Source organism: Nerophis lumbriciformis, linkage group LG08 (genome assembly GCF_033978685.3).
Source record: "Nerophis lumbriciformis linkage group LG08, RoL_Nlum_v2.1, whole genome shotgun sequence".
Lineage (NCBI taxonomy): Eukaryota > Metazoa > Chordata > Actinopteri > Syngnathiformes > Syngnathidae > Nerophis > Nerophis lumbriciformis.
The window spans coordinates 37,992,778-38,015,597 of NC_084555.2; the positions used below are offsets into that span (position 1 = coordinate 37,992,778).

General features: G+C 41.6%; 1 protein-coding gene across 1 annotated transcript in view; it reads right to left on the reverse strand.

Moving 5' to 3' along the window:
* Window positions 1-3,129: 3,129 nt before the first annotated feature.
* mnat1 (MNAT1 component of CDK activating kinase) overlaps window positions 3,130-22,820 on the reverse strand; it is a 143,075-nt gene continuing 123,384 nt past the window's right edge. The window contains exon 8 of the mRNA XM_061968865.2: window positions 3,130-3,396. Coding sequence (XP_061824849.1) covers window positions 3,276-3,396 — 121 coding nt within the window. The 3' untranslated portion in view covers window positions 3,130-3,275. The remainder of the gene's footprint in view (window positions 3,397-22,820) is intronic.

Genomic DNA, 22,820 nt, shown 5'->3' on the forward strand with positions numbered 1-22,820 from the left:
ATGTTATTATTAATAATTAATGATATTTATCTTTGTGAAAACACTGATCATCTTAATGATTTCTCACAATAAATATATATAGAAACAGATAAATATCAATATGCAACACTTTATTTTTATATTTTCTCTAAGTGCACATTTTTCAAATTGAACATTTTCAAATGATCACTTCTAAGACAGTCTTGTGAAATCACAATATCCCATTTTAACTAGCTAGCCACTAACATTTTTTAACAAATCATGAATTACTTTGCACCATGTTTGTACAAATAATAACTCATGTAAAATACAAAAGTAAACTCTCAAATTCTTAAATAAATCATGTCACACTTTGAACTGGACACCAAATCTGTTATCTGTTTCTTTGTCAGTTAGTGAAGACCAAGTCTTTAAAATATTTTCTTGGATTTTCAAATTCTATTTGAGTTTTGTCAATCAATCAATCAATCAATGTTAATTATATAGCCCAAAATCACAAGTGTCTCAAAGGGCTGCACAAGCCACAACGACATCCTCAGTACAGAGCCCACATCAGGGCAAGGAAAAACTAACCCCAGTGGGACGTCGATGTGAATGACTATGAGAAACCTTGGAGAGGACCGCATATGTGGGTGACCCCCCCCCCCCTCTAGGAGAGACCGAATGCAATGGATGTCGAGTGGTAGTCTCTTAGAATTAAAAATGTCGAGCAAAGCAAGACCAGCTTGCTAGTAAATAAATACAATTTAAAAATAGAGGCAGCTCACTGGTAAGTGCTGCTATTTGAGCTATTTTTAGAACAGGCCAGCGGGCTACTCATCTGGTCCTTACGGGCTACCTGGTGCCCGCGGGCACCGCGTTGGTGACCTCTGCTCTAAACACATTGTGAACTTGCTACTCCTTTTGTGTCATTAATGTAGTATTTTAAGCTGGAAGTTCTTCGGTAAAAAGACAACTCCTTCCTGCAAGCTTGTACATAATACTTTGTCGGTCAACTGTGCCATAATTTTTTTTGTACTCAAATTTACAGTGGCGAGTTCCAACGTGTTATTTAGCATCTTCCATATTGACTTATTAAATTCTGCAACCTGTCACTAGCTGATCAACTGCTTACCGTATTTTTCGGACTATAAGTCGCAGTTTCTTTCATAGTTTGGCCAGGCTCCAGTGCGACTTATATATGTTTTTTTCCTTCTTTATTATGCATTTTCGGCAGGTGCGACTTATACTCCGAAAAATACGGTACTTGTGCGACGGGACACTACTTGGACAAACTGCTCACAATGCATTGCCAGAGGTGTTTTAAGGATTTTGAATCATAATACACTGCAGAGATACGTTGATTGCGTAAAAAATTTAATAATGATAATGAATTAATCTGCATGAATGCATTAATTTTGTTATCTTTTATTAAAAACTGTCCTTCCAGGACCTGCCACGAAGAACAACACAAAGACAATTGGAAGTTTCTTTAAAGGGGAACATTATCACAATTTCAGAATGGTTAAAACCATTAAAAATCAGATCCCAGTGGCTTATTATATTTTTCGAAGTTTTTTTCAAAATGTTACCCATCACGCAATATCCCTAAAAAAAGCTTCAAAGTGCCTGATTTTAACCATCGTTATAAACACCCGTCCATTTTCCTGTGACGTCACATAGTGAAGCCAACACAAACAAACATGACGGAAAGAACAGCAAGCTATAGCGACATTAGCTCGGATTCAGACTCGGATTTCAGCGGCTTAAGCGATTCAACAGATTACGCATGTATTGAAACGGATGGTTGTAGTGTGGAGGCAGGTAGCGAAAACGAAATTGAAGAAGAAACAAGCTATTGAGCCATATTGGTTTGAACCGTATGCAAGCGAAACCGACACGGGAGAAAGCGAAGACGAATTCGGCGATCACCTTCTAACCAACGATTGGTATGTGTTTGTTTGGCATTAAAGGAAACTAACAATTATGAACTAGGTTTGCAGCATATGAAATACATTTGGCAACAGCCCAATTTTCATCAATTAATATATTCTGTAGACATACCCTCAACCGCGCTCTTTTCCTGAAAGCTGATCTGTCCAGTTTTGGAGTTGATGTCAGCAGGCCAGGGAAGCTAGGGTCGATAGGGGGTTTAGCTCGCTCGTCTGCGGGAACAAACTGCCGCCATTGCTTGCCGTGCTAGCGAGGTCCTTTGTCCCTGAATTGCTCACACACTCCGGCAGATTCAATGGGGGTCTGGCGGCAGATTTCTTTGACTTTATCGTTGGAAATGCATCTGCTTTGAGTGTCGCAGGATATCCACACATTCTTGCCATCTCTGTCGTAGCATAGCTTTCGTCGGTAAAGTGTGCGGAACAAACGTCCAATTTCTTGCCACTTTCGCATCTTTGGGCCACTGGTGCAACTTGAATCCATCCCTGTTCGTGTTGTTACACCCTCCGACAACACACTGACGAGGCATGATGTCTCCAAGGTACGGAAAACAGTCGAAAAAACAGAAAATAACAGAGCTGATTTGACTCGGTGTTTGAGAAAATGGCGGATTGCTTCCCGATGTGACGCCACGTTGTGACGTCATCGGTCCGAGAGCAAATATTAGAAAGGCGTTTAATTAGCCAAAATTCACCCATTTAGAGTTCGGAAATCGGTTAAAAAAATATGGTCTTTTTTCTGCAACATCAAGGTATATATTGACGCTTACATAGGTCTGGTGATAATGTTCCCCTTTAAACAAACAAAACAACACAAAGAATGTTATCAGAAATACTGTGATTTCTTTCATATGTAGGCGCATGGCTGTGGAGATGTGCGTGTATCAAAACAGGAACTAGAGAATCACAAATGCAATACAAAGCTTTAAATTTGTGATTCACATTTTTTTGCATAATGGCTGACATTTGTTTCCCTTAGTTTGCAATGTACAAGCACAATAAGCATATAGTTGAATAATTGTGTCACTTAAAGGTGGACATCATTATCTTAGTAAAGGCAATTATAATTAATACAGCTCCTGCTTTGAATGTTGATTTTGTCTCCTTTTAGGCTGGTAGAGTGGATTCCATTTGTTTTACAACCAAGTTGTTTATAGAGATGCTTTATATTTCTAAGCTTCTACTGAGTTGCTTCTTTTTGAAATAAACTACTGTAAGAGACTGTGGGAATTGTGATTTATTTATGCATAAAAGCGACACAGGAAAAATATTTTACATCTCTGTTTACACTGACCACCATGAAAATGTTTGTCCTCTTCAGTGATGTATTTGTTGTCGGCCCTTTATTTGAAAAAGAGTTTGAGGTCAGCCCGTCAGTGAGAAGAGGCCACTGAAAGCATCCTGGATGGCTCGATGACACGCCAACGCCGAGCTGTATCCTCCAGCTGTGTCCTGAGGCATGGCTGCCCGCACGTGGTTCAAGTATCTGTAAACACACATCTTCCCATCAGTGACGTCATGGAAGGTACTTTGTAAATAACGACACAGACTGACAGCGTGTGGAGTAACTTGAGTGTAGGTTTATCCATCATTAAATCCACACTGTTTAAGTTATTTTCTCTGGACCATTTTTCTCCTCTGATGAGATTAACACAGACAGATGTAGTCGTACGCTAACACTGGGACAAACCTTATGCTCAAAAGCCTTTACAACGCGGCTCTATTAAGGTATTATAGGTGTCTCTTGTTTGTAAGTGCTTACAGATGTATGCTGCCAGAGACTCTTAGGTCCTGAAGCAAAGCTCAACGTCAGTGTTTGTTCACATTTTCACACATTACAAAAAAAGTGAAGAAAAACAGTTTCCTCGTCATCTCTAGTAAGTGCACTCTCAATTCTCTTACAGCCTCTCACATAAACTAAAGAAGCTTAAATAAATTGCTGTAAGAGACTGTGGGAGTTGTGATTTATTTATTTGCAAACACTTCCCGTTTCAATACACATACGACAACTGAAATGCGGCAACAAGCATGCCAGGCCAGTAGTTGGCGATGCTACGTGTATGTGCAAAAATATGCTATACAAAAATGTTCTCGTGCCCATGAAGACTCAATTCACCCATCTTTTCTACATGGTCAACATTAAATATCTGGATCGGAAATATAGCATTTTACCATAAAAAGTACCGTTCATGGTAATTAGATGAATAAGATAGCATTGTACTGTACATACACATACCCAATTTGTATGTCCAAATGTATCTGCATCTTCTTTATAGTATCTCTTATTTTGTTTTAAACCAGCTTCTCTAGGCATATCAGTTGTGGGCCAGCAAGTCCTTCTCTGCTGGCCTAACAACCAGAAATCATGATCATAATTAAAGATAAAAGTAAGTTTTTATTTACTTTCCCTAAATATCTAAAAGTATTCATATTCTCTTTATGTCATATTATGCTCCTTCTAGTTCTGCTGTTTTTAGGTTATAGTTTTTATCCAATCAGAATTCAGCTAGTTTATGTTGCCAGGCTGTACCAAATCCACCCGGGGCCTTCAGAATCAACAATGCGGGCATCTGTGCACTGTAAGTGAATGGACACATACATCCATCCATCCATTTTCTACCACTTGTCCCTTTCGGGGTCACCTGGGGTCAGCTGCATTCGGGTGGAAGGCGGGGTACACCCTGGACAAGTCGCCACCTCATCACAGGGCCAACACAGATAGACAGACAACATTCACACTCACATTCACACACTAGGGTCAATTTAGTGTTGCCAATCACATACAGTTGATAGATAATTGCGATAGCCAATCAGATCCCGAGTTGTTGTCAGTAAGGCCTTCTCGCTGGCCTAAGGTTGAACGTGACATTTACGCGTCCTGCGATTGGATACTCACTTGGGAGTCCCAAGTGAGTATCCAATCACAAGTTGCGAAAACAGGAAGTGGCACAGGAGCCATAGAAAGCCACAGAAAACTCACCAGTACTCACTTTTTTAACCCACAAAGAAGTGGAGCAAAATGTTGATTAGGTGGCACATATATATTTGCAAGGCCATTTTCAAGAAGGAGACTTAAGAGAAACTACATCTTGTGAGACGAGGTCCGTCGACACCGGAAGCTCGCTAAGCTGTCCCGGCGGTGAAATGGTTTCACACGAATCAACCAACTACGATGGTACTACTGGCTTACACAGCGTCGGATGGATGCTACAAATTGTGAGTTCAAATATTTTATTTCTTTATTATTTCATGTTTCATTTGTTTTATACAATTATTTTAATTTTGAGAGTACCACGTAAGATATGTTTTAATTGCTGAAGCGGGTTTATTGAATGTTTAATACGCCGAAAAATAGACTGTTTTGTACACTGTTGAGGGGATTCAATAAATAGTAGTGTGTTTCTGTATAGTATCTCCAGCCGTGTCTATGTGGTGACATCAATTACGGTATTTTGAGAGGTGAAGTCAGACTAAGTAAGGCATCACTGAAGGCCTAGGTGAGAAACGCACGGCCCGCCACTGTGCAATATATACTACTACTGTATACTAATTCTAAGGAGAAAATTGTTGGAAAAAAATAAATCTGTGCTGTCAAATTATTATTTTTTAAACCGGATTATTCACACTTGTGAATTTGGATTAATAATGATAAATCATTGCTTATTTGTTAACTCAAAATTAATCGCGATAATCACAGATGAATATATATATTTTTTATCATTAAGAAGTGTACCCTAGACAGATCATTTTCAAGTTTTCATACCATGACTGGGCAATTAGTTTGCTCTAATGAAATGTTTTTAAACATTATGCCTTTTAAATCGCCTCAAAGCCGTCCGGAAGTCGTTTTCCATGCCTTCCCCAAACTCCTCCCATGTCTGAGTTTTTGCCTCTGCGACCGCCGAAGCCGCACACCGATTGGCCTGTCGGTACCTGTCCGCTGCCTTCGGAGTCCCATGCGCCAAAAGGACCTGATACATTCTGGGATTACCGCCACGACCGGCACCAACCACCTTGCGGCCACAGCTCCAATCGGCCGCCTCGACAATAGAGGTACGGAACATGGTCCACTTGGCCTCAATATCAGCCTCCCTTATGTTCAAAGTTCTTGCGGAGGTGGGAATTGAAACTCTCTCTGACAGGAGACTCTGCTAGACATTCCCAGCAGACCCTCACAATGCATTTGGGCCTGCCAGGTCCGCCTGGCATCCTCCCCCACCATCGGAGCCAACTCACCACCATGTGGTGATCAGTAGAAAGCTCCGCCCCTCTCTTCACACAAGTGTCCAAAACATGAGACCGCAAATCCAATTACATAACTATAAAGTCAATCATGGAACTGCGGCCCAGGGTGTCCTAGTGCCAAGTGCACATATGGACACCCTTATGTTTGAACATGGTGTTCGTTATAGACAATCTGATACGAGCACAAAAGTCCAATAACAAAACACCAGATCTGGGCGGCCGTTCCCCCCAATCACGCCTCTCCAGGTTTCACTGTCGCTGCCAATATGAGCGTTGAAGTCCCCCAGTAGAACAAGGGAATCACCTGAGGGAGTACTCCCTTGAGGGAGTCCAAAAAGGGCGGGTACCCTGAGTTGCTGTTTGGTGCATAAGCACAAACAACAGTCAGGACCCGTCCCCCCACCCGAAGCTACCCTTTAGCCCAGTGATTTTCAACCTTTTTTGAGCCACGGCACACTTTTTACATTTACAAAATCCTGCGGCACACCATCCCAACCAAAATGACACTCTTAACACAGTATATAATACATATAGTTAATAATATAGTTTCTAAATGTATTTATACTCACCTCGTGTGAAACTTGGGCCTGAGCATCTAATTTACAATGGCTTTACAAGCTGGCAGTATTAATGTTTCTGCCACAGTGTGGGACTTTTTTGATTTAGCTACGAGTTCAGCAACAAGGTAGCTAGCTTTGAGGGCTCTCTCGTTTAGCATTGTGGTTTTTCTCAGAAAAGTTGCCTTTTTCTCATTGTTTGTACGTAAGCGTATAAAATAGTGCATCGGCTTGTTTTGAACAGAAGGGTGTTTCGTTTGGAGATGGCGTTTAAGCTTGCTTGGCAAAATGGCGCTATTGGATAGCTCCTTTCTTTCTACCATGAATTGATTAACGTGGACCCTGACTTAAACAAGTTGAAAAACTTATTGGGGTGTTACCATTTAGTGGTCAATTGTACGGAATATGTACTGTACTGTGAAATCTACTAATAAAAGTTTCAATCAATGAATCAAAAACTCACCACACACCAAGCACTGCGGAGTCGGTGCTGTCGCATTCCCGGTGAAAGTAAATCCAAATGAAAGATAGCTTTCGCTGTATTGCCTCAAGCTCACCGTCTTGTCTTTTTTATTTTGTCAAACACTCATACTAGGGCCTTCATCTGGGTCAGAATTTTGTCCAGGACCCTGTTCGGCATTTTCATTTTCCCTTCTCAAAAACTTCTCCATCACTGTCACTTGCTCGCCTCTTGCTGCGATCCCAAACTGTCACTGTCACGTGTCGCGCAGCGCTAACTCGATTGTCTTTACAGGTATTTATCGCCCTCTGCTGACACCTACTGAAATAGATGAGTATTACATTATCTGCCGCACTTTATTATAGCACAGACACCCGACAATGGTTAATTAGGAGATATTACATAATTTCCCACGGCACACCTGACAATCTCTCACGGCACACTAGTGTGCCGCAGCACACTGGTTGAAAATCACTGCTTTAGATTACTGGGTTAAAATCCAACGTGCGGGCTTTGAGCCGGGGGGCAAAAATAATTGCCACCACAGCCCGGTGGAAGAGAGTCCAGCCCCTTTCGAGAGAACTGGTTCCAGAGCCCTTGCTGTGTGTCGAAGTGGGTCCGACTCTATCTAGCCGGAACTTCTCCACCTTGCGCACCAGCTCAGGCTCCTTCCTCTCCAGCAAGGTGACGTCCCACATCCCAAGAGCTAGCTTATGTAGCCGAGGATCGGACCGCCAAGTGCCCTGCCTTCGGCTGATGCCCAGCTCACACTGCACCTGACTTCTATGTCCCCTCTTATGAATGGTGAGTCCATTGGAGGGGCGACCCACATTGCCTGTTCGGGCTGTGCCATTGGGACAGGCCCGGCCACCAGGCACTCGCCCTTGAGCCCCACCTCCAGGCCTGGCCCTAGAGGGGGGCCCTGGTCACCCGCGTCCGGGCAAAGGAATTCTGAGTCCTCGTTTTTTCTTCTTCGTAAAGGTCTTTGAGCTGCTCATTGTCTGATCCCTCACTTAGGACCCGTTTGTCTTGGGAGACCCTACCAGGGGGCATAGAAGCCCCCGGACAACATAGCTCCTCGGATCATTGGTACACGCAAACTCCTCCACCACGATAAGGTGGCAACTCAGAAAGGAGCAGTCCATTGCCTTTGAATAAAAGTTATATTTTCTATGATTTAGTGTGTCAAAAGCTTTTTAAGTGGAGGAACACAACACCAACCAAACCTCCTTTGTCCTTTTTTTGTCAATTCCAACTAAACAAAGTAAAAATTCACTTTGATTTGGGTATGCTATTTATTTTTGGACTGAAAAAAGAAAATATGGTAAAATGGTGTAGTGCAAGCGATGACTAAAACTAAATACCGCCCAGTTGTAAGTGTAACACATGCACACACACACACTTCCTTACACTAACGACCAACGAAATGACTGACGGCGTGGCCCATGATACTGCGAGTGCAGGACACTTCAAAGTAATCAAGAGCACAGACGATTTCTATGACCATTCAAACAGCTTTACACAGTAATCCAACACCCGTGTGGTTTAGGTATGTCAGTGTGAGAAGTGACCAGTCGATGTCAGCTCACTACATGCACATAGAGAAAGTATCATTGCTGGCAAACGTTCAGTCATACATCACATATGACGAGCCTCGCGACCGTACGTTGAAAATGAACGGTCAGAAAAACCATTCATCAGCCACTAGAGAAACAACACACAAGTTCAAAACAGGAGAGCCAGTGATTAATAATAACTTCATTAGCTCCAAGCTGCTGTAGTCTGTCCTTCAGAGCACTTGAGGGAGGTCTTCTCATATGGCTTCCTGCATCCGATGAGTGCTGTCTATTGATTATATTGTGCTGGGCCGTTTTTAATGGTAAAAAAAGTGGGCTATTTACAGCCTGGCTAAGTCTGCTCTTCCTGCTAATCTAATCCCCAAGCTACTCATGTGGTCATTCCTTCCAAGAAAGCTGAGAGCTCTGTGTAACTTTATACCGGCCTGCCCCTAAGGAGAGAGCAGGGGAGCAGAAAGAGAACATGAAGGTGGGGGGAGAGTGCGTGCAGTTTGTATATATGCCAGAGTATGTGTGTGAGAGAAAGAGAGGAAGAAGGAGGGTATACGAGTAAAAATCACCTTTGGGTATCGTCTTGACAAAGCCTCTTCTCTTAAACTAACCCCGTTGGCCTCTGCTAACCCCTTAAACCCCAGGTTAGTTCAGTTCTGCTCCATTAAGTCACCTGCTGTATCTCCCAGGGAGCTCCAACAGCATCCATGTGCCAAACCACATGCAGTACACATACACTGCAGGGATATCCAATAATATCGACCGAATAATATTGGCCTAAAATATGGTATCAGAACACTTTTCCAGTCAATATTAATATCGCCATACCGTATCAAACTGCATTGTGCGCCACAGCAATAGAACAACAAGCTTGGGGCGAGGGTCACCACTTTAGAACAAATGCGTGAGCAAATTGTCGAACAGTTTAAGAACAACATTTCTCAACGAGCTATTGCAAGGAATTTAGGGATTTCACCATCTACGGTCTGTAATATCATCAAAAGGTTCAGAGAATTTGGAGAAATCACTGCACGTAAGCAGCAAGGCCAAAAACCAACATTGAATGTCCCTGACCTTGGATCCTTCAAGCGGTACTGCATCAAAAACCGACATCAGTGTGTAAAGAATATCACCACATGGGCTCAGGAACACTTCAGAAAACTAACTACAGTTTGTCACTACATCTGTAAGTGCAAGTTAACACTCTACTATGCAAAGCGAAAGCCATTTATCAACAACACCCAGAAACGCCACCGTCTTTGCTGGGCCCGAGCTCATCTAAGATGGACTGATGCAAAGTGGAAAAGTGTTCTGTGGTCTGACGAGTCCACATTTCAAATTGTTTTTGGAAACTGTGGACGTCGTGTCCTCCGAACCAAAGAGGAAAATAACCATCCGGACAGTTATAGGTGCAATGTTCAAAAACCAGCATCTGTGATGGTATGGGGGTGTATTAGTGCCCAAGGCATGGGTAACTTACTCATCTTTGAAGGCACCATTGAAGCTGAAAGATACATACAGGTTTTGGAGCAACATATGTTGCCATCCAAGCAACGTCTTTGTCATGGACGCCCCTGCTTATTTCAGCAAGACAATGCCAAGCCACATTCTTTTACTACAAAGCCACAACAGCGTGGCTTCGTATTAAAAGTGTGCGAGTACTAGACTGGCATGCCTGTAGTCCAGACCTGTCTCCCATTGAAAATGTCAGTGATCATATCAATGGAGTTTTGTTTATTTACAATTTCTCTTGTCCCATGTCCCAAACGGTCAAACAGCGTTGCAAATATTAATGGCGACTCGTTTAGAAGTTGCGAAGTTCATCTTCACGAAGGTATTTTCTTCTGGTTTATAAGTAAAATGTCCATTAAAAGTAAACTGATGATTCTGAATGATTAGTTTCAGTGTATACAAAGATATCAATGTTGTGGTTGTTGTCATCTGTAGTTCCTGAGACAATGCCCCTTAGTGTTTTGGAAGAGAACTATAAAGACGCCGTCAGAGGGGACGCAAGAGTATATTCCAGCTTTTATTCTTGTTGTCCATCCATCCATTTTCTACCGCTTGTCCCTCTTGGGGTTGCGGGGGGTGCTGGAGCCTATCTCAGCTGTATTCGGGTGGAAGGCGGAATACACCCTGGACAAGTCGCCACCTCATCGCAGGGCCAACACAGATAGACAGACAACATTCACACTCACATTCACACACTAGGGTCCATTTAGTGTTGCCAATCAACCTATCCCCAGGTGCATGTCTTTGGAGGTGGTAGGAAGCCGGAATACCCGGAGGGAACCCACGCAGTCACGGGGAGAACATGCAAACTCCACACAGAAAGATCCCGAGCCCAGGATAGAACCCAGGACCTTCGTATTGTGAAGCAGACGCACTAACCCCTCTTTCACCGTGCTGCCCCTTTTCTTGTTGTATCTTCTCTATTTTAACTAGGTATAGATGAGTAGCACTATTCGCCAGAATAAACGTTACATGTGACTGCAAGAGACTGAGGTGTGCTATTAGATTGGATGTATTGAAGGAAGACACTTTACTCATCCCTCACATAACAAGCGCTTTACACTCATATTACAGATTATCATATATCATATCATATATCATTATCATAATAATTTTTTATGTTATTATTTTCTAAAACTCTTCTTGTTGATAGCATACCATGTTGCTTTAGTTGAGGACACAATTGCTCATAAAATTTTCAGTGACTATTTTGTTGGAACAAAATGTTAAAAAACAAGTGACACTTTTCTATCACTTTTTTGATTTGTCTTATTATGAACAAACAGTGTAATTTGTTAAATGTATCCAGTAGCATCACAGTAAATGTGTTGCACTACATGTCACCTGACATTAGTTACCACGAATTGATTTACGTGGACCCCGACTTAAACAAGTTGAAAAACTTATTCGGGTGTTACCATTTAGTGGTCAATTGTACGGAATATGTACTGTACTGTGCAATCTACTAATAAAAGTTTCAATCAATAAATCAAAGAGAAGAGCTGCTGCATATTTTTTATATGGCTCACGATAACATTAGAATGTTGTTGTTTTTTTCTAGTGTCTAGAACGGATAATTCAATTTTGATTGATTTCAATGGGAAATGTTGTTTTTAGATACAAGTATTTTGGGTTACGAACGGTGTCACAGAACAAACTTAAGTTCTATGCTAAGACACCACTGCAGTCTGTTCAATAACTGACAAATGGAACTGAGTAAGAGAATGTTGATTTTTTATTTTAAATGCCAAATGTTATGATTATACCTGATATAATTGATCTACTTGATGGAAGTGAGATGTGTTTTCTGAATGAGTTTAAAAGAGTGTCAAGGTGTGTCAGACACTTAAAACAATCCTGTTTGAAGTTATGTTGCACTAAAAGTGTCATTGTTTTTGCACTATTGCTGTTTTTACTCAGGTTAAAACATTAGGCAACATAACATATGTATTTTTTTTTGTTTGGTTCATCCCTATCACAGCATCACCATATGGAGGTATTATTGATATTGTCAGCAGTATATCGCTTTGTAATTGTTAAGTACCCTGAGATTCCCAGCCCTCCATATTACTGCGTTCTACAGGACTGAAGTAAAACTTTGAACTAAAAGTGAAGCGCTGTGAATACTTTCCAGATGCACTGTATTCAATAGTATGCCAACATCTATACTTTGACATGACGATGACGAAGTAAACGTCCTCAACGCCACCCCCCACCCCCCACTTTTCCCTAAAGACCGGACTTGCCTTTTGTTCGCAGGGCCCTGAAACCCAAGCTGTTTCGCTCGGGAACATCTTTCACTCTCTGGGCCCCACTGGAGCATTAGCTGCAACTTGATATGAGTCTTTTCAAAGCCTCGTATTATTGTGTAAATATGGGTCACTTTGGACTGCACCATTATGTCGCTTAGGGGGACCGCGGGGCAGGGCAAGCGCAGGTGATGAAGACGACGTCATGACACGGTGAGACAGTGTGCGCAAGTCAGACGGCAATCAAAACCAGAGAAGATGACAGCGGGGTTTTCCCCTTGTATGTATGATTGGCAGTAGGAACATTTGTGCCAGATTTTCTTTTTTCCCCCTCTAAAACTCCCTTGCAATAAATAGCAAAAATCAAATGGAAGACAGGCAAGTGAACCACTACAGTATTTACACTACAATTAATGTGCTCTAATTCTAATTTCACCACAATCTGCTAACATTGAGCCACTTGACTGGATCAAGTATACTCTCCTTTAGGTTTGCAGTCCAGGTTACCTGAGCAGTGTTGACTGACAAGGGTCAGAAAGCTTTCCTGAAAGTCTTCCCTGTTAAGACTGCCTGGGAAACACCCTACAGCAGACCTGGGCAAATTAAGGCCCGGGGGCCACATGCGGCCCGTTAAGCTTTTCAATCTGGCCCGCCGGACATTCCCAAATATTTTTTTTAGATGTTTAATATGTAAAGTGTAGCTGCCATTATGATGTGCAGTCATGTTTTCTAACGACCGTAAGTCTTCAATTTACCATGAATTGATTTACGTGGACCCCGACTTAAACAAGTTGAAAAACTTATTGGGGTGTTACCATTTAGTGGTCAATTGTACGGGATATATACTGAACTGTGCAATCTATTAATAAAAGTTTCAATCATTCAATCAAACTATACTAAGTCTTTCAATGGTTGGAATTTGCGCTTATGGATGATGTACCAGTTACTATGGTAATCTAATTAGTTACTATGCTAATATAATTAGTTACTATGGTCATCTAATTAGTTACTATGGTAATCTACGTCCTCAGACGAGGCACCAAGCAGTGTGGGCGGGGAGCGTTTCCACAGACGCGGAAGGAGATTTTCACAACAAAGTTCTAAAGCTTAGTGATGTATCAGGTATATCAGATTGTAGGTGGGTTTATTTGGTACCCTTCGCGTTCATATTTCACTGTTTGTTGCATTTTTGTTGCGTTTCACTTGATTGTAAAATATGTCGATCGAAAGGGGGTGTGACGTTCATATTTTGTCAATGTTCAGTGTTTTATCGTTCATAGAAAAATGTACAATTCGTTAAGGTTTTTAAGGCGGTCTGTCATAATGTTTTTAGCATTCAATCAGACATTATTGTGAGGTTTTGTATTAGTGTTCCTAAAAATAGATATACCGGCCCCCAGACACATTTTTTTCTCTAAATGTGGCCCCCGAGTCAAAATAATTGCCCAGGCCAACCCTACAGCCACATCCCTAATGTCAAGTGAAACAAAACGAGGTGAAATATTCTAGCAGCATCATTTCCAACTAAGAACGCTTGGTCCTTGTTGGCTTTGGACCCATGTTGCTGGCGGAACAAAGGTGGTTTTCGGTTCTTGAGGCAGTCAGTCAGTCAGTCACATCGGGTCCCTCGTCTAGACTCTCAAGAATTGCCTGGTGTTGGATTAAGAAAGCTTGACGGAAAAGAAAAGAGGTGGTCCGCGTGAAATGCTGCGATGGTTATTTTAGCAGTAGACAGACACTTAATCAACACGCAAACCACAGAGCAGACATACACAGACGTAATCAAACCCTTTCCAACAAAACGCTCTTTGTAAAAGCACTGGCTGCTGTCACACATGGCAAACATTCCTGTTAAAGCACGTCGAGCTGAAGCGCTATATGAATAACGTCCTCTGACACTGCTTACACACATCCTGCTAACGGTGACCTGAGATTGGACCTCAGCTGTGTCACCTGTCAGCTTTCACAGCACCATCGCTGATCAACAAACGGGTCTTTTTTTTCACGACAAAAGGATCAGAGAGAACTTTTTTGCTGCATCACCTCATCGTCAAGATGACTCACAACACAAACAGGATGAAGTGACTTTTGAGGAAAAAATGTTGTCTTTAAAGATACAACCATTCATTTTCTACTGCTCATTCTGATCAGGGAGGTGGGCCGCTGGAGCCAATCCCACTTAACTTCTGGACAAAAGACACATTGAACTGGTCAACTAGTTAAGCAGGGCACATCTGGAGACAGACAATCAATTACACAGTCACTACTATAGGTGGGGACTGAACTAGGGCTGTCACGATTCATTGATTAAATTGATTAATTTTATTAGAAAAGAGAATTAATTTGTATTTTGTTGCTTCGATGATTTCCTGTATGAGAAAAATATGTGGACATTGTTTACGCAAGACTGCTTCAATAGAGTGCGCATGAAAAAGGTGCACCTATTGGTGATGCAGATTGTGTTGTCGGTAATGTGGCTGTGGCTGTGTGTGTGGGTGTGTGTGTGTGTGTGTGTGTGTATAGAAAACAGCGAATGCCGAGAGAAAAACAACTACAAGGTGGAAAGAGAGCATAATGCCCATAGAAGGTTGGAGAGAGGTTTTACGATGATTTACAACTGCAAAAGACAGAGATTGTGGTGAAATGTTTGCACTGTCAAACGGAGCTTAATTTCACAATAGCAATGATGAAGCGAAGATGCAGCTTTACCAAAAAGAAATGAAAGAAACTTCACCCCTCCTTTTTGGTCTGACCTCTTCCACATTGCTACTCCCGCATGTTCCCTCAGATTCTCCTCTTCCAATCACCTTGCTGTGCCATCAACCCACCTCATCACCATGGGGAGTAGAGATTTCAGTCACTCTGCTCCCAAACTCTGGAACTCTCTCCCATCTAAAATTTGCAATATTGACTGGCTTCATAAATTTAAATCAAGACTCAAAACCCACCTGTTTAAAATGGTATACTCAGTACTGCCTGTACACTCTTTTGTTTGTTACATGTTGATTTTATCGCTATCTTTATTTATTTGTATTTATTTATTTTATCTGTGTATTTTAAAGTGTCCTTGGTTTTTGTGAAAGGCACTTATGAATTAAATGTATTAATATTATTATTATTAAAGTATTCTGCATATTTAAGAGCAGCAAAATCGCAGACACAAAGAAGTAATCTATTTTGGTGGCTAACGCCGTCATAGTTTTTTTACTTGTATAACAAACCTTTTATTCAAACACATGGGTGCATGCGAGGACTTGTTAGCACCTACAGTTTGTTCTCTAACAAGTTGTTTGTCCAAAAATCAAACACCATTCCTCCAATTAATACATTTTCAAATGAGTACAGTATACGTTGGATTGTTGAATACATTGCCACTCAATTCATCATACTTTCAGAGTATTTTTGTTTTGTTAGGTTATGTATTATCTATTACATGGTTTTAGGCTACACAGTTGTAAGTAAGATAAATTATATTTATAATGCGCTTTTCAGAGATAAAAATCACAAAGTGCTGTGCAAAACATAGGTGAATTAAAACAACAATGTAATTAAAACAACTTGGCAACATCATAAAAAAGATAAAACAAATGGGAAAAAAGTATTTTTTCTTTCTTTAATTAATGTATTTTTAATATCCGTAATATATAGGGATTATCCCATGGCAAAAGTGCAATTTTAGTGTAATTTATAAGAAGAAAAATTAAGTTCATTGGGGAAAAAATCCTTGTCTTTTTTAACCATTTTCCCTAAAGATGCATTGAGGCGGAAAGTGTGTTGTATTCAATTACTTGATTAATCAAACAAATTATTCGACAGATTACTAAAATAATCAATAGCTACAGCCTGAGACCCACCATGCCTGCACAAAGTTATCTCGTGCCAGCATCTCTCACATGCAAACACACTCCATTTTTCCCCCCATCTGGGGCAAATCCCATTACTAGTCAAGACTCAGCCTGTACACATTAATGGCCGTCTGAGAATAATTGAACTCTTTTTAAAAATGCAAGTTTACCCCACTCTCCATTGTTAAAAAAATCCTCTGGAAGGAGCCACAACAAGGAGGCTAAAGAGCATCACGATCCTTCGGAACTGCGGGTTACCGTCCCGTGCACGAGACCACCAGTAAAATGAATCAACCAATTCTTCCTTAACTGAGGACTGCCTCCAGGTCAAATGAAGGATGCTAAGTCCAGTATTGATGTGTGCACAAAGAGGACAGCTGACAAAAAACGGGACACAGTGTGCACCATACTTGTCATTGGCCTGTCATGAGTGCTGGATAGTACTAAGGGTGTCCGGAAGTCTTCCGTTAGCACGCACACACACACCTCCGACAGCAGTTGAATATTCTTGGTTTGGGAATGATGGGGGTGAAGAGGAAGAAGAGAGGGAGGAGGATTGTGTCGAACCACACACCTGCCAGATGATTTGTCAGTATAGAGGGGTCAGCGCTCAGCTGTCACCCCCTAATCACCCATCCTACCCCTTAAGTCTACCCCGCCAAACTCTACTCTCCAAAAACACCCCCTCCTTGCATTCCTCAGGCGGCTCCGGTTTCACTTGCAGCACCGTTGCCCCCATGTGCTCCTCCTTCTTACCACGCTACCCACAGAAAAAAAAATTACCCTTGTGGAAGATGCAGCACACTGAGCATATTGTTTGCTGGTAGGTATGCGCTTGTATTACACAATTCATTTTTGTCTACAGTTTCTATCGATACAAACGGCATATCCAGCAGATTTGGTCCTGAAACCCCCTGCAGACAAGGCAAACACTCTCACAGATATATTATATCTGTCAACAGCAGTCTTTCATCGCCACAGGTCAAAGGGCACACTCTTTTCCATTGAGTGTAGCTTCCTCAGGGATGCGGCAGCGTGTGAGAAGGACCCTCAGCCATTCGCTTACCCGCTGTCTGCCAGATTACCTCAAGTTGTGAGTGAGTTGAGGGGGCTTGGAGCGCTTACATCACCCCTTATCCATTATCAAGAGTCTTATCATCACCACTGACAAACTGGGACTGCATCTCTAAAGTAGAGGAGGAGGAAGCTATCACTAACACTTAGTTAAGAGAAACATGTTTAGAGTGTTAACAGATGCTCCGGTTGACACTTGAAAATTAACACCCACCTAAATACATTGAGTGACTGCGAATCAGCAAGCAATGCTAATGGTTTGGACGAGGAGGCGCTATTGTTATTTGTATGCCTCTTACAGACAGTGTAGTACAGAAATACAGTAAATAAATGCAAATTGTTCTGCATGTGCCTGAGGACAACTTCACTTCCTGGTCCAGCATCCCACCTGTCACTGTTCATCCAAGGCACAAAAGAGTCTTTGCCCTGCATGTCCTTAATCTAACCTGATGGGGGCAGTAGAGGCTGGCTTACTTCCACAGGCTTAATGTCAAACAGCACTAATGCTACTTGGAGGTACATCACACAACCTGTGAGCTACTTGATACAGAGCACATCTTTCTGTCCATAGTCTTCTGAGCTGCCACTTGATAACTCTGTGCCACCATGAAAAGCTTTAGGTTGGGATATTGGGAGGGATGGGGCTAACAATGACATCAGTGTCATCGTTAACCAAATGGGGCCGTAAACAATGAAGCAACATATGCTGTTCTGGGAATGGTTGCTCGTCTCAAGGCACACCCATATACACCAACAAAGGTACCTTGACAAGTCACATGTAACATTCTGGGAATAGGGCACATGTACACAGAGGAAGAATAGAGAGCTCCCGGGAGGGAGGGAGGGACGTATCAATTACAAATCACCTCAAGCAGTGGGGTGCAGTCAAGGTGGATTTCAATTAGAGAAAGAACAAGAGCAAAGAAGGGAGGTAAAATTAAAGAAAGAATAGGACAAAAAATGTACATGTCATATACAGACAGATTTAATAAAAATGCTACCATACTTGTAATAAATCATTAGACCTGGGTTCTCAAACTTATATACTGTAATTATTAGCGTGACTTTGACAAAGTGACATGGCAGGTGAGGTACCTGTGTTTTATTTCCATTAATTGTAAACATTTATTGAACCTTTATTTACAAAGCAATTTTCCACCCAGATAGTATGGCCTGTTTGTGCTATTTTGTGGTAATTTGACATTAAAAAAGGCATACTTTCTGAATTGAACAATGATAAAAACACAATGAGTTTTATGCACATATTTTAAAACCCTGTGTTACTGGTAGCTCTCCAGCTCTCTGCTGGACACTCCTGCATCAAACAAATGGCCAATGTCTTTGGGCCGCGGTCATCAACAGGGGTTCTGCGGAAAGACTGCGGAGGGGTTGTGAAATGTTTGACTTTTTTAAAAATAACTATTTATATCATCCCATTCCGCTGCCCTAAAAGCAAATTTTCCACAAATACAAATGTCTTCAAATACACAACAACAGCACACTGTAAATGACGTCATTGCACACATTCAGCGACACACAAGAGCTCTTTCAAACAGGGTACGGGTTTGTTCACCTGTCCCTCCAATGAGAAGGATTCGCCCATATCGCTGCTGTGCCAATCACAAGGTTCAGTCAGTTTCCCCTGATGGGCCAAAAGCCCACTCTCAGCTAGCAGCTATGTAAGTGTTAAGTGTTTAAAAATTGATCCATTGTAACACAACAAAAAAACACAAGCAAAAAAAAAAAAAAAAGTCACACCCTTCACCTCAGAAACCAAAGGTTAACCATATACATTTAGAATCACTTTGATTTAAAACACAATTGTATTTATTTTAAGTAGCGGGTCCCTGCTCCATCTCTTCATCAGGTGGGGATCCTTGCCATATAAAATGTTGAAGACCTCTGCATTAGGGGCAAGTATATGCTAAGCCCCACTCATGCAAATATGTTTTGGTTGATGACAGCCATGTTTTTCAAATAAACAAGCTTGAATTTTGCAGACATGTGCTTGTCAATCTCTCGTATGTGTGTACCAAATGTTAAGTTTAAAGCTTAAGTTACAATGGGTGTTTTGGAGAGCACATTAAACTGTGTGAGAAATTTGAAGCCAATGGGATTAAATTTAAGATTGAATTACAGCACTGCCATATATTGTGTTTGTCAGAAAAATAATAGCACAGGCTACACAGTAGAGTAGCATGTTTTTGTGCACTTCAGTTCAGGAGTAATAGATTTAGCTTACACTAATACATAGAGCCATAGGAAAAAATAGTACACATTTGCTTCCATTTGGTGGGAGTGGGAAGCTCGAAACGATGGGAGTTTATTTTCTTTTTCAAGTTCTTAAAAGGGGAAAACGAGCCCGTTAATACCATGCACATTGCCAGACCCATTGTCCCGAGGGTGAATAGCAGGAGAAACTCTGGTGTGTTCGCATCTACACAGACCTGTGCTAATAACGTACACACACTCTTTTTGCATCTACACAAACCCAGAGGGTGTGTACGTTATTAGCACAGATATCAAAAGCATGCGGCCTTCAAATGAGCAGCTGCTTTTGTGAACCTCCACAAATATCACTGCGCTAAAATAGTCACGAGACATCACCTCCACTGGGTGTTGCTGCCTTGAAGCTGCAAAGCCAATAAACCTGGAGTTCCCTGTACGCTGGAAATGGCTTCTTCTCAGAAGGAGACTGCTAGTCTGTTTGGCAAATAGCCCGTAGAAGGAAAACAACAACATTCAAAGTGGTGCTCTTGCAGATAGACCAGAAATGTGTTTGTCACTTGTGTAATGCTCACTTCTTTTCAGAAATGACTCACACACCAGAGTAAAAAAGCTTCTCAACTGCAGTGCACACTTATTTAGGCTCGTACTTCAAGAGAGGATCAATATTTGCTCAGATCTATGGGAGGGAAACAATAGTGATGTGGCCTGTTAATGGTCTGTTTACTGAGACAGACAGGATAATGGACTGGGTGGGGGAGCGTGGGCATTTGGACGATCACTGCACTCCATATTGTTTTTGATCTGGTTAGTAACAATAAAAGTCCACACCTATAGGTCAACGGAGAATCGAAGCTCGGCTGTAGCCATGTGATGGGCAGGAAGACGAAGTGTTTTGTAGACACGAACAGCTTTGCAAGTCAAATGGCTGCTCTTCAGCCTCCTGTTTTACAACACCTGCAATCTCTTTTGGTTATGCAAATAGAAATCTGTGGCCTCTGCAAGTGCATGTAAGGTTTTTAAATGAGAGCAAAGCACTTAGGTCTTTAGGAAGCCAAGATTTAAACCCTGAAAAAAGTCACACCCAAAGTAAATGCAAAGCTATCTCTGAACCATTTGGAGTCGAGACATGGCTTTGGGCTCTCTTGAAAGCTTACAACCTGCATTTTTCTCCCCAACGGTTTGGCTTCTGTCTGAGAGGAGTTGGAATACGTTGAAAAAATGAGTTTTTAAGGAAACATAGCGCCCCTAGTGGTAGGTACCACTGTGGTACACTCGGTTCCAGAGACCAGGGTCCTAAGACAGACCACAGAATAGGCTACAGCCCTTGCTGCTTCAAGACTGTTTTGTGAAATGAAAAATAAACCTCTTGTCGCAATGTTAATGCATGGGAAGGTGGGGAATGGCGGGTGGAGGAGTAATAAAAAAAACAAGGGGTTAGATGTTCAGATGTGCACAAGGGAACACAATAACTACTTCTGACAATGGCGATCATATCAGATATCTGAGGAACCGAGTTCAGTTATAGGTCTTTAAGTGTGTGAGGGGAAATCCCTTTTTGTTATGCAAAAACCAAACAAACCATTTTTCCATAAATATTTGTTCTGGCAACAACAGACACTATTTTTATTGGTACGAATGAGCACAAATTATGAGTCCTGAGAAATTATAGTGAAAATAGATGAAAACCAGCAGCTCTTGAGCTTATGTGAGGTCACACAAACCAGCGCTTCAGTCTCCAGCTCATAACATAAGCATCAAAGCTTTGTTTGTGAGACAACACGTGACTGGGTGAGGCTCAAAAAACAAGAGCAGTCCACCCAAGGTGCCATCACTCTGGTCCTGTCACTCTCAGCACCTTCATGTCCACTACTGTCAGTCACCCCTGACCCCAACTATCCCCTCCAGGTCCATCAGGCACATGAGAAGGATGCAGACCCAGTAAAGATCAGAGAATTTCAAATACATCCGAAAGCCAGCATCATCTACCGGTACATTTGATGAACAAAGAAAAACATCATGGCTGACTTGCACTTTCATTCAAGAGGAAGGGAAGCTCATATACTCAAATTTAGAAAGAACAGAAAGAAACTCAAAAGGTCCCCTATGAACCATTTTCCGTGGTCAACAGCCAGATCCATGTTCCCTGGACAGCTGTCTGCCAGGAATTGAGGGCAACATTCTGGAACACTCCCTCGCAACAACATGTAGTGTAACAAACGCACGCACACTTACCTACCACATAAACACACAGACATCAGAGGGACACTTACAAAGCTAAAGAACACAAGCAAGAGGAGAGTATCACTCAGAGAGCCATTAATCCCTGGCTCCCAACCAGAGCAGTGAGCAGACGTCCTTTAAGCACATGTTCAACATTGTGTGCGCAAATGTGATTTATGCTTTACTTGTGTAAAAACGTGTGCATGACCGTAGACAGTGGCGTTTTTACATAGGAAAAAATGGCATAGCACCAACAAGGGAAACTTTTATTCTCTCTTGGCATCTTATGTGTATTTTCATTTTTGCTTCTAATATCTTTTCCAATAATACTTTACCAAACCAGTTATTTACCGTAAATTCCTGCCTAAAAACCGATACTTTTTTCCGACACTTTGAACCCTGCAGCTTATAAAACGGTGCGGCTAATTTATGGAATCTTCTTCGCTAACGGCGATAATAACTCCAGTTACTGCTTTTAACCAGAAGTAGAGTGCTTTTCAGTCTTCTAGCCATCCAATACATTTGTACTTGTATGAATTCATTCATAACTCCAAGCAACGTTTGTAAGTTTTACAGTACAACTAAAACAATTCATAAGTACTAAACCTGTCTGTAGGAGTGTTTTCATGCATATTTGTACGTGCTATTGTAAAGTAATGACGCTAGCGTCATTAGCATTAACTATTATGCTAACACATTTACGAGTGTGTGTTAGTATTATTAACTTTCAAAAAAATTATTTTCGTATTGTTTCAGTTTCACAGATTCCTCACTAAACTCACCAAGACGTCATCGTGGAGTTATTGAGTCTATTTAGCTTTTTGAAGAGCTAACTTCCGCAGCTAGCTAGTGGGTCCCTGACGAAGACGTATGTTTTGTTTGATGAGCCGCTTTCCTGCCATGTTACAGACACCGTTCAGAAACAATTAAGGTATTTAAATAAACATTTAC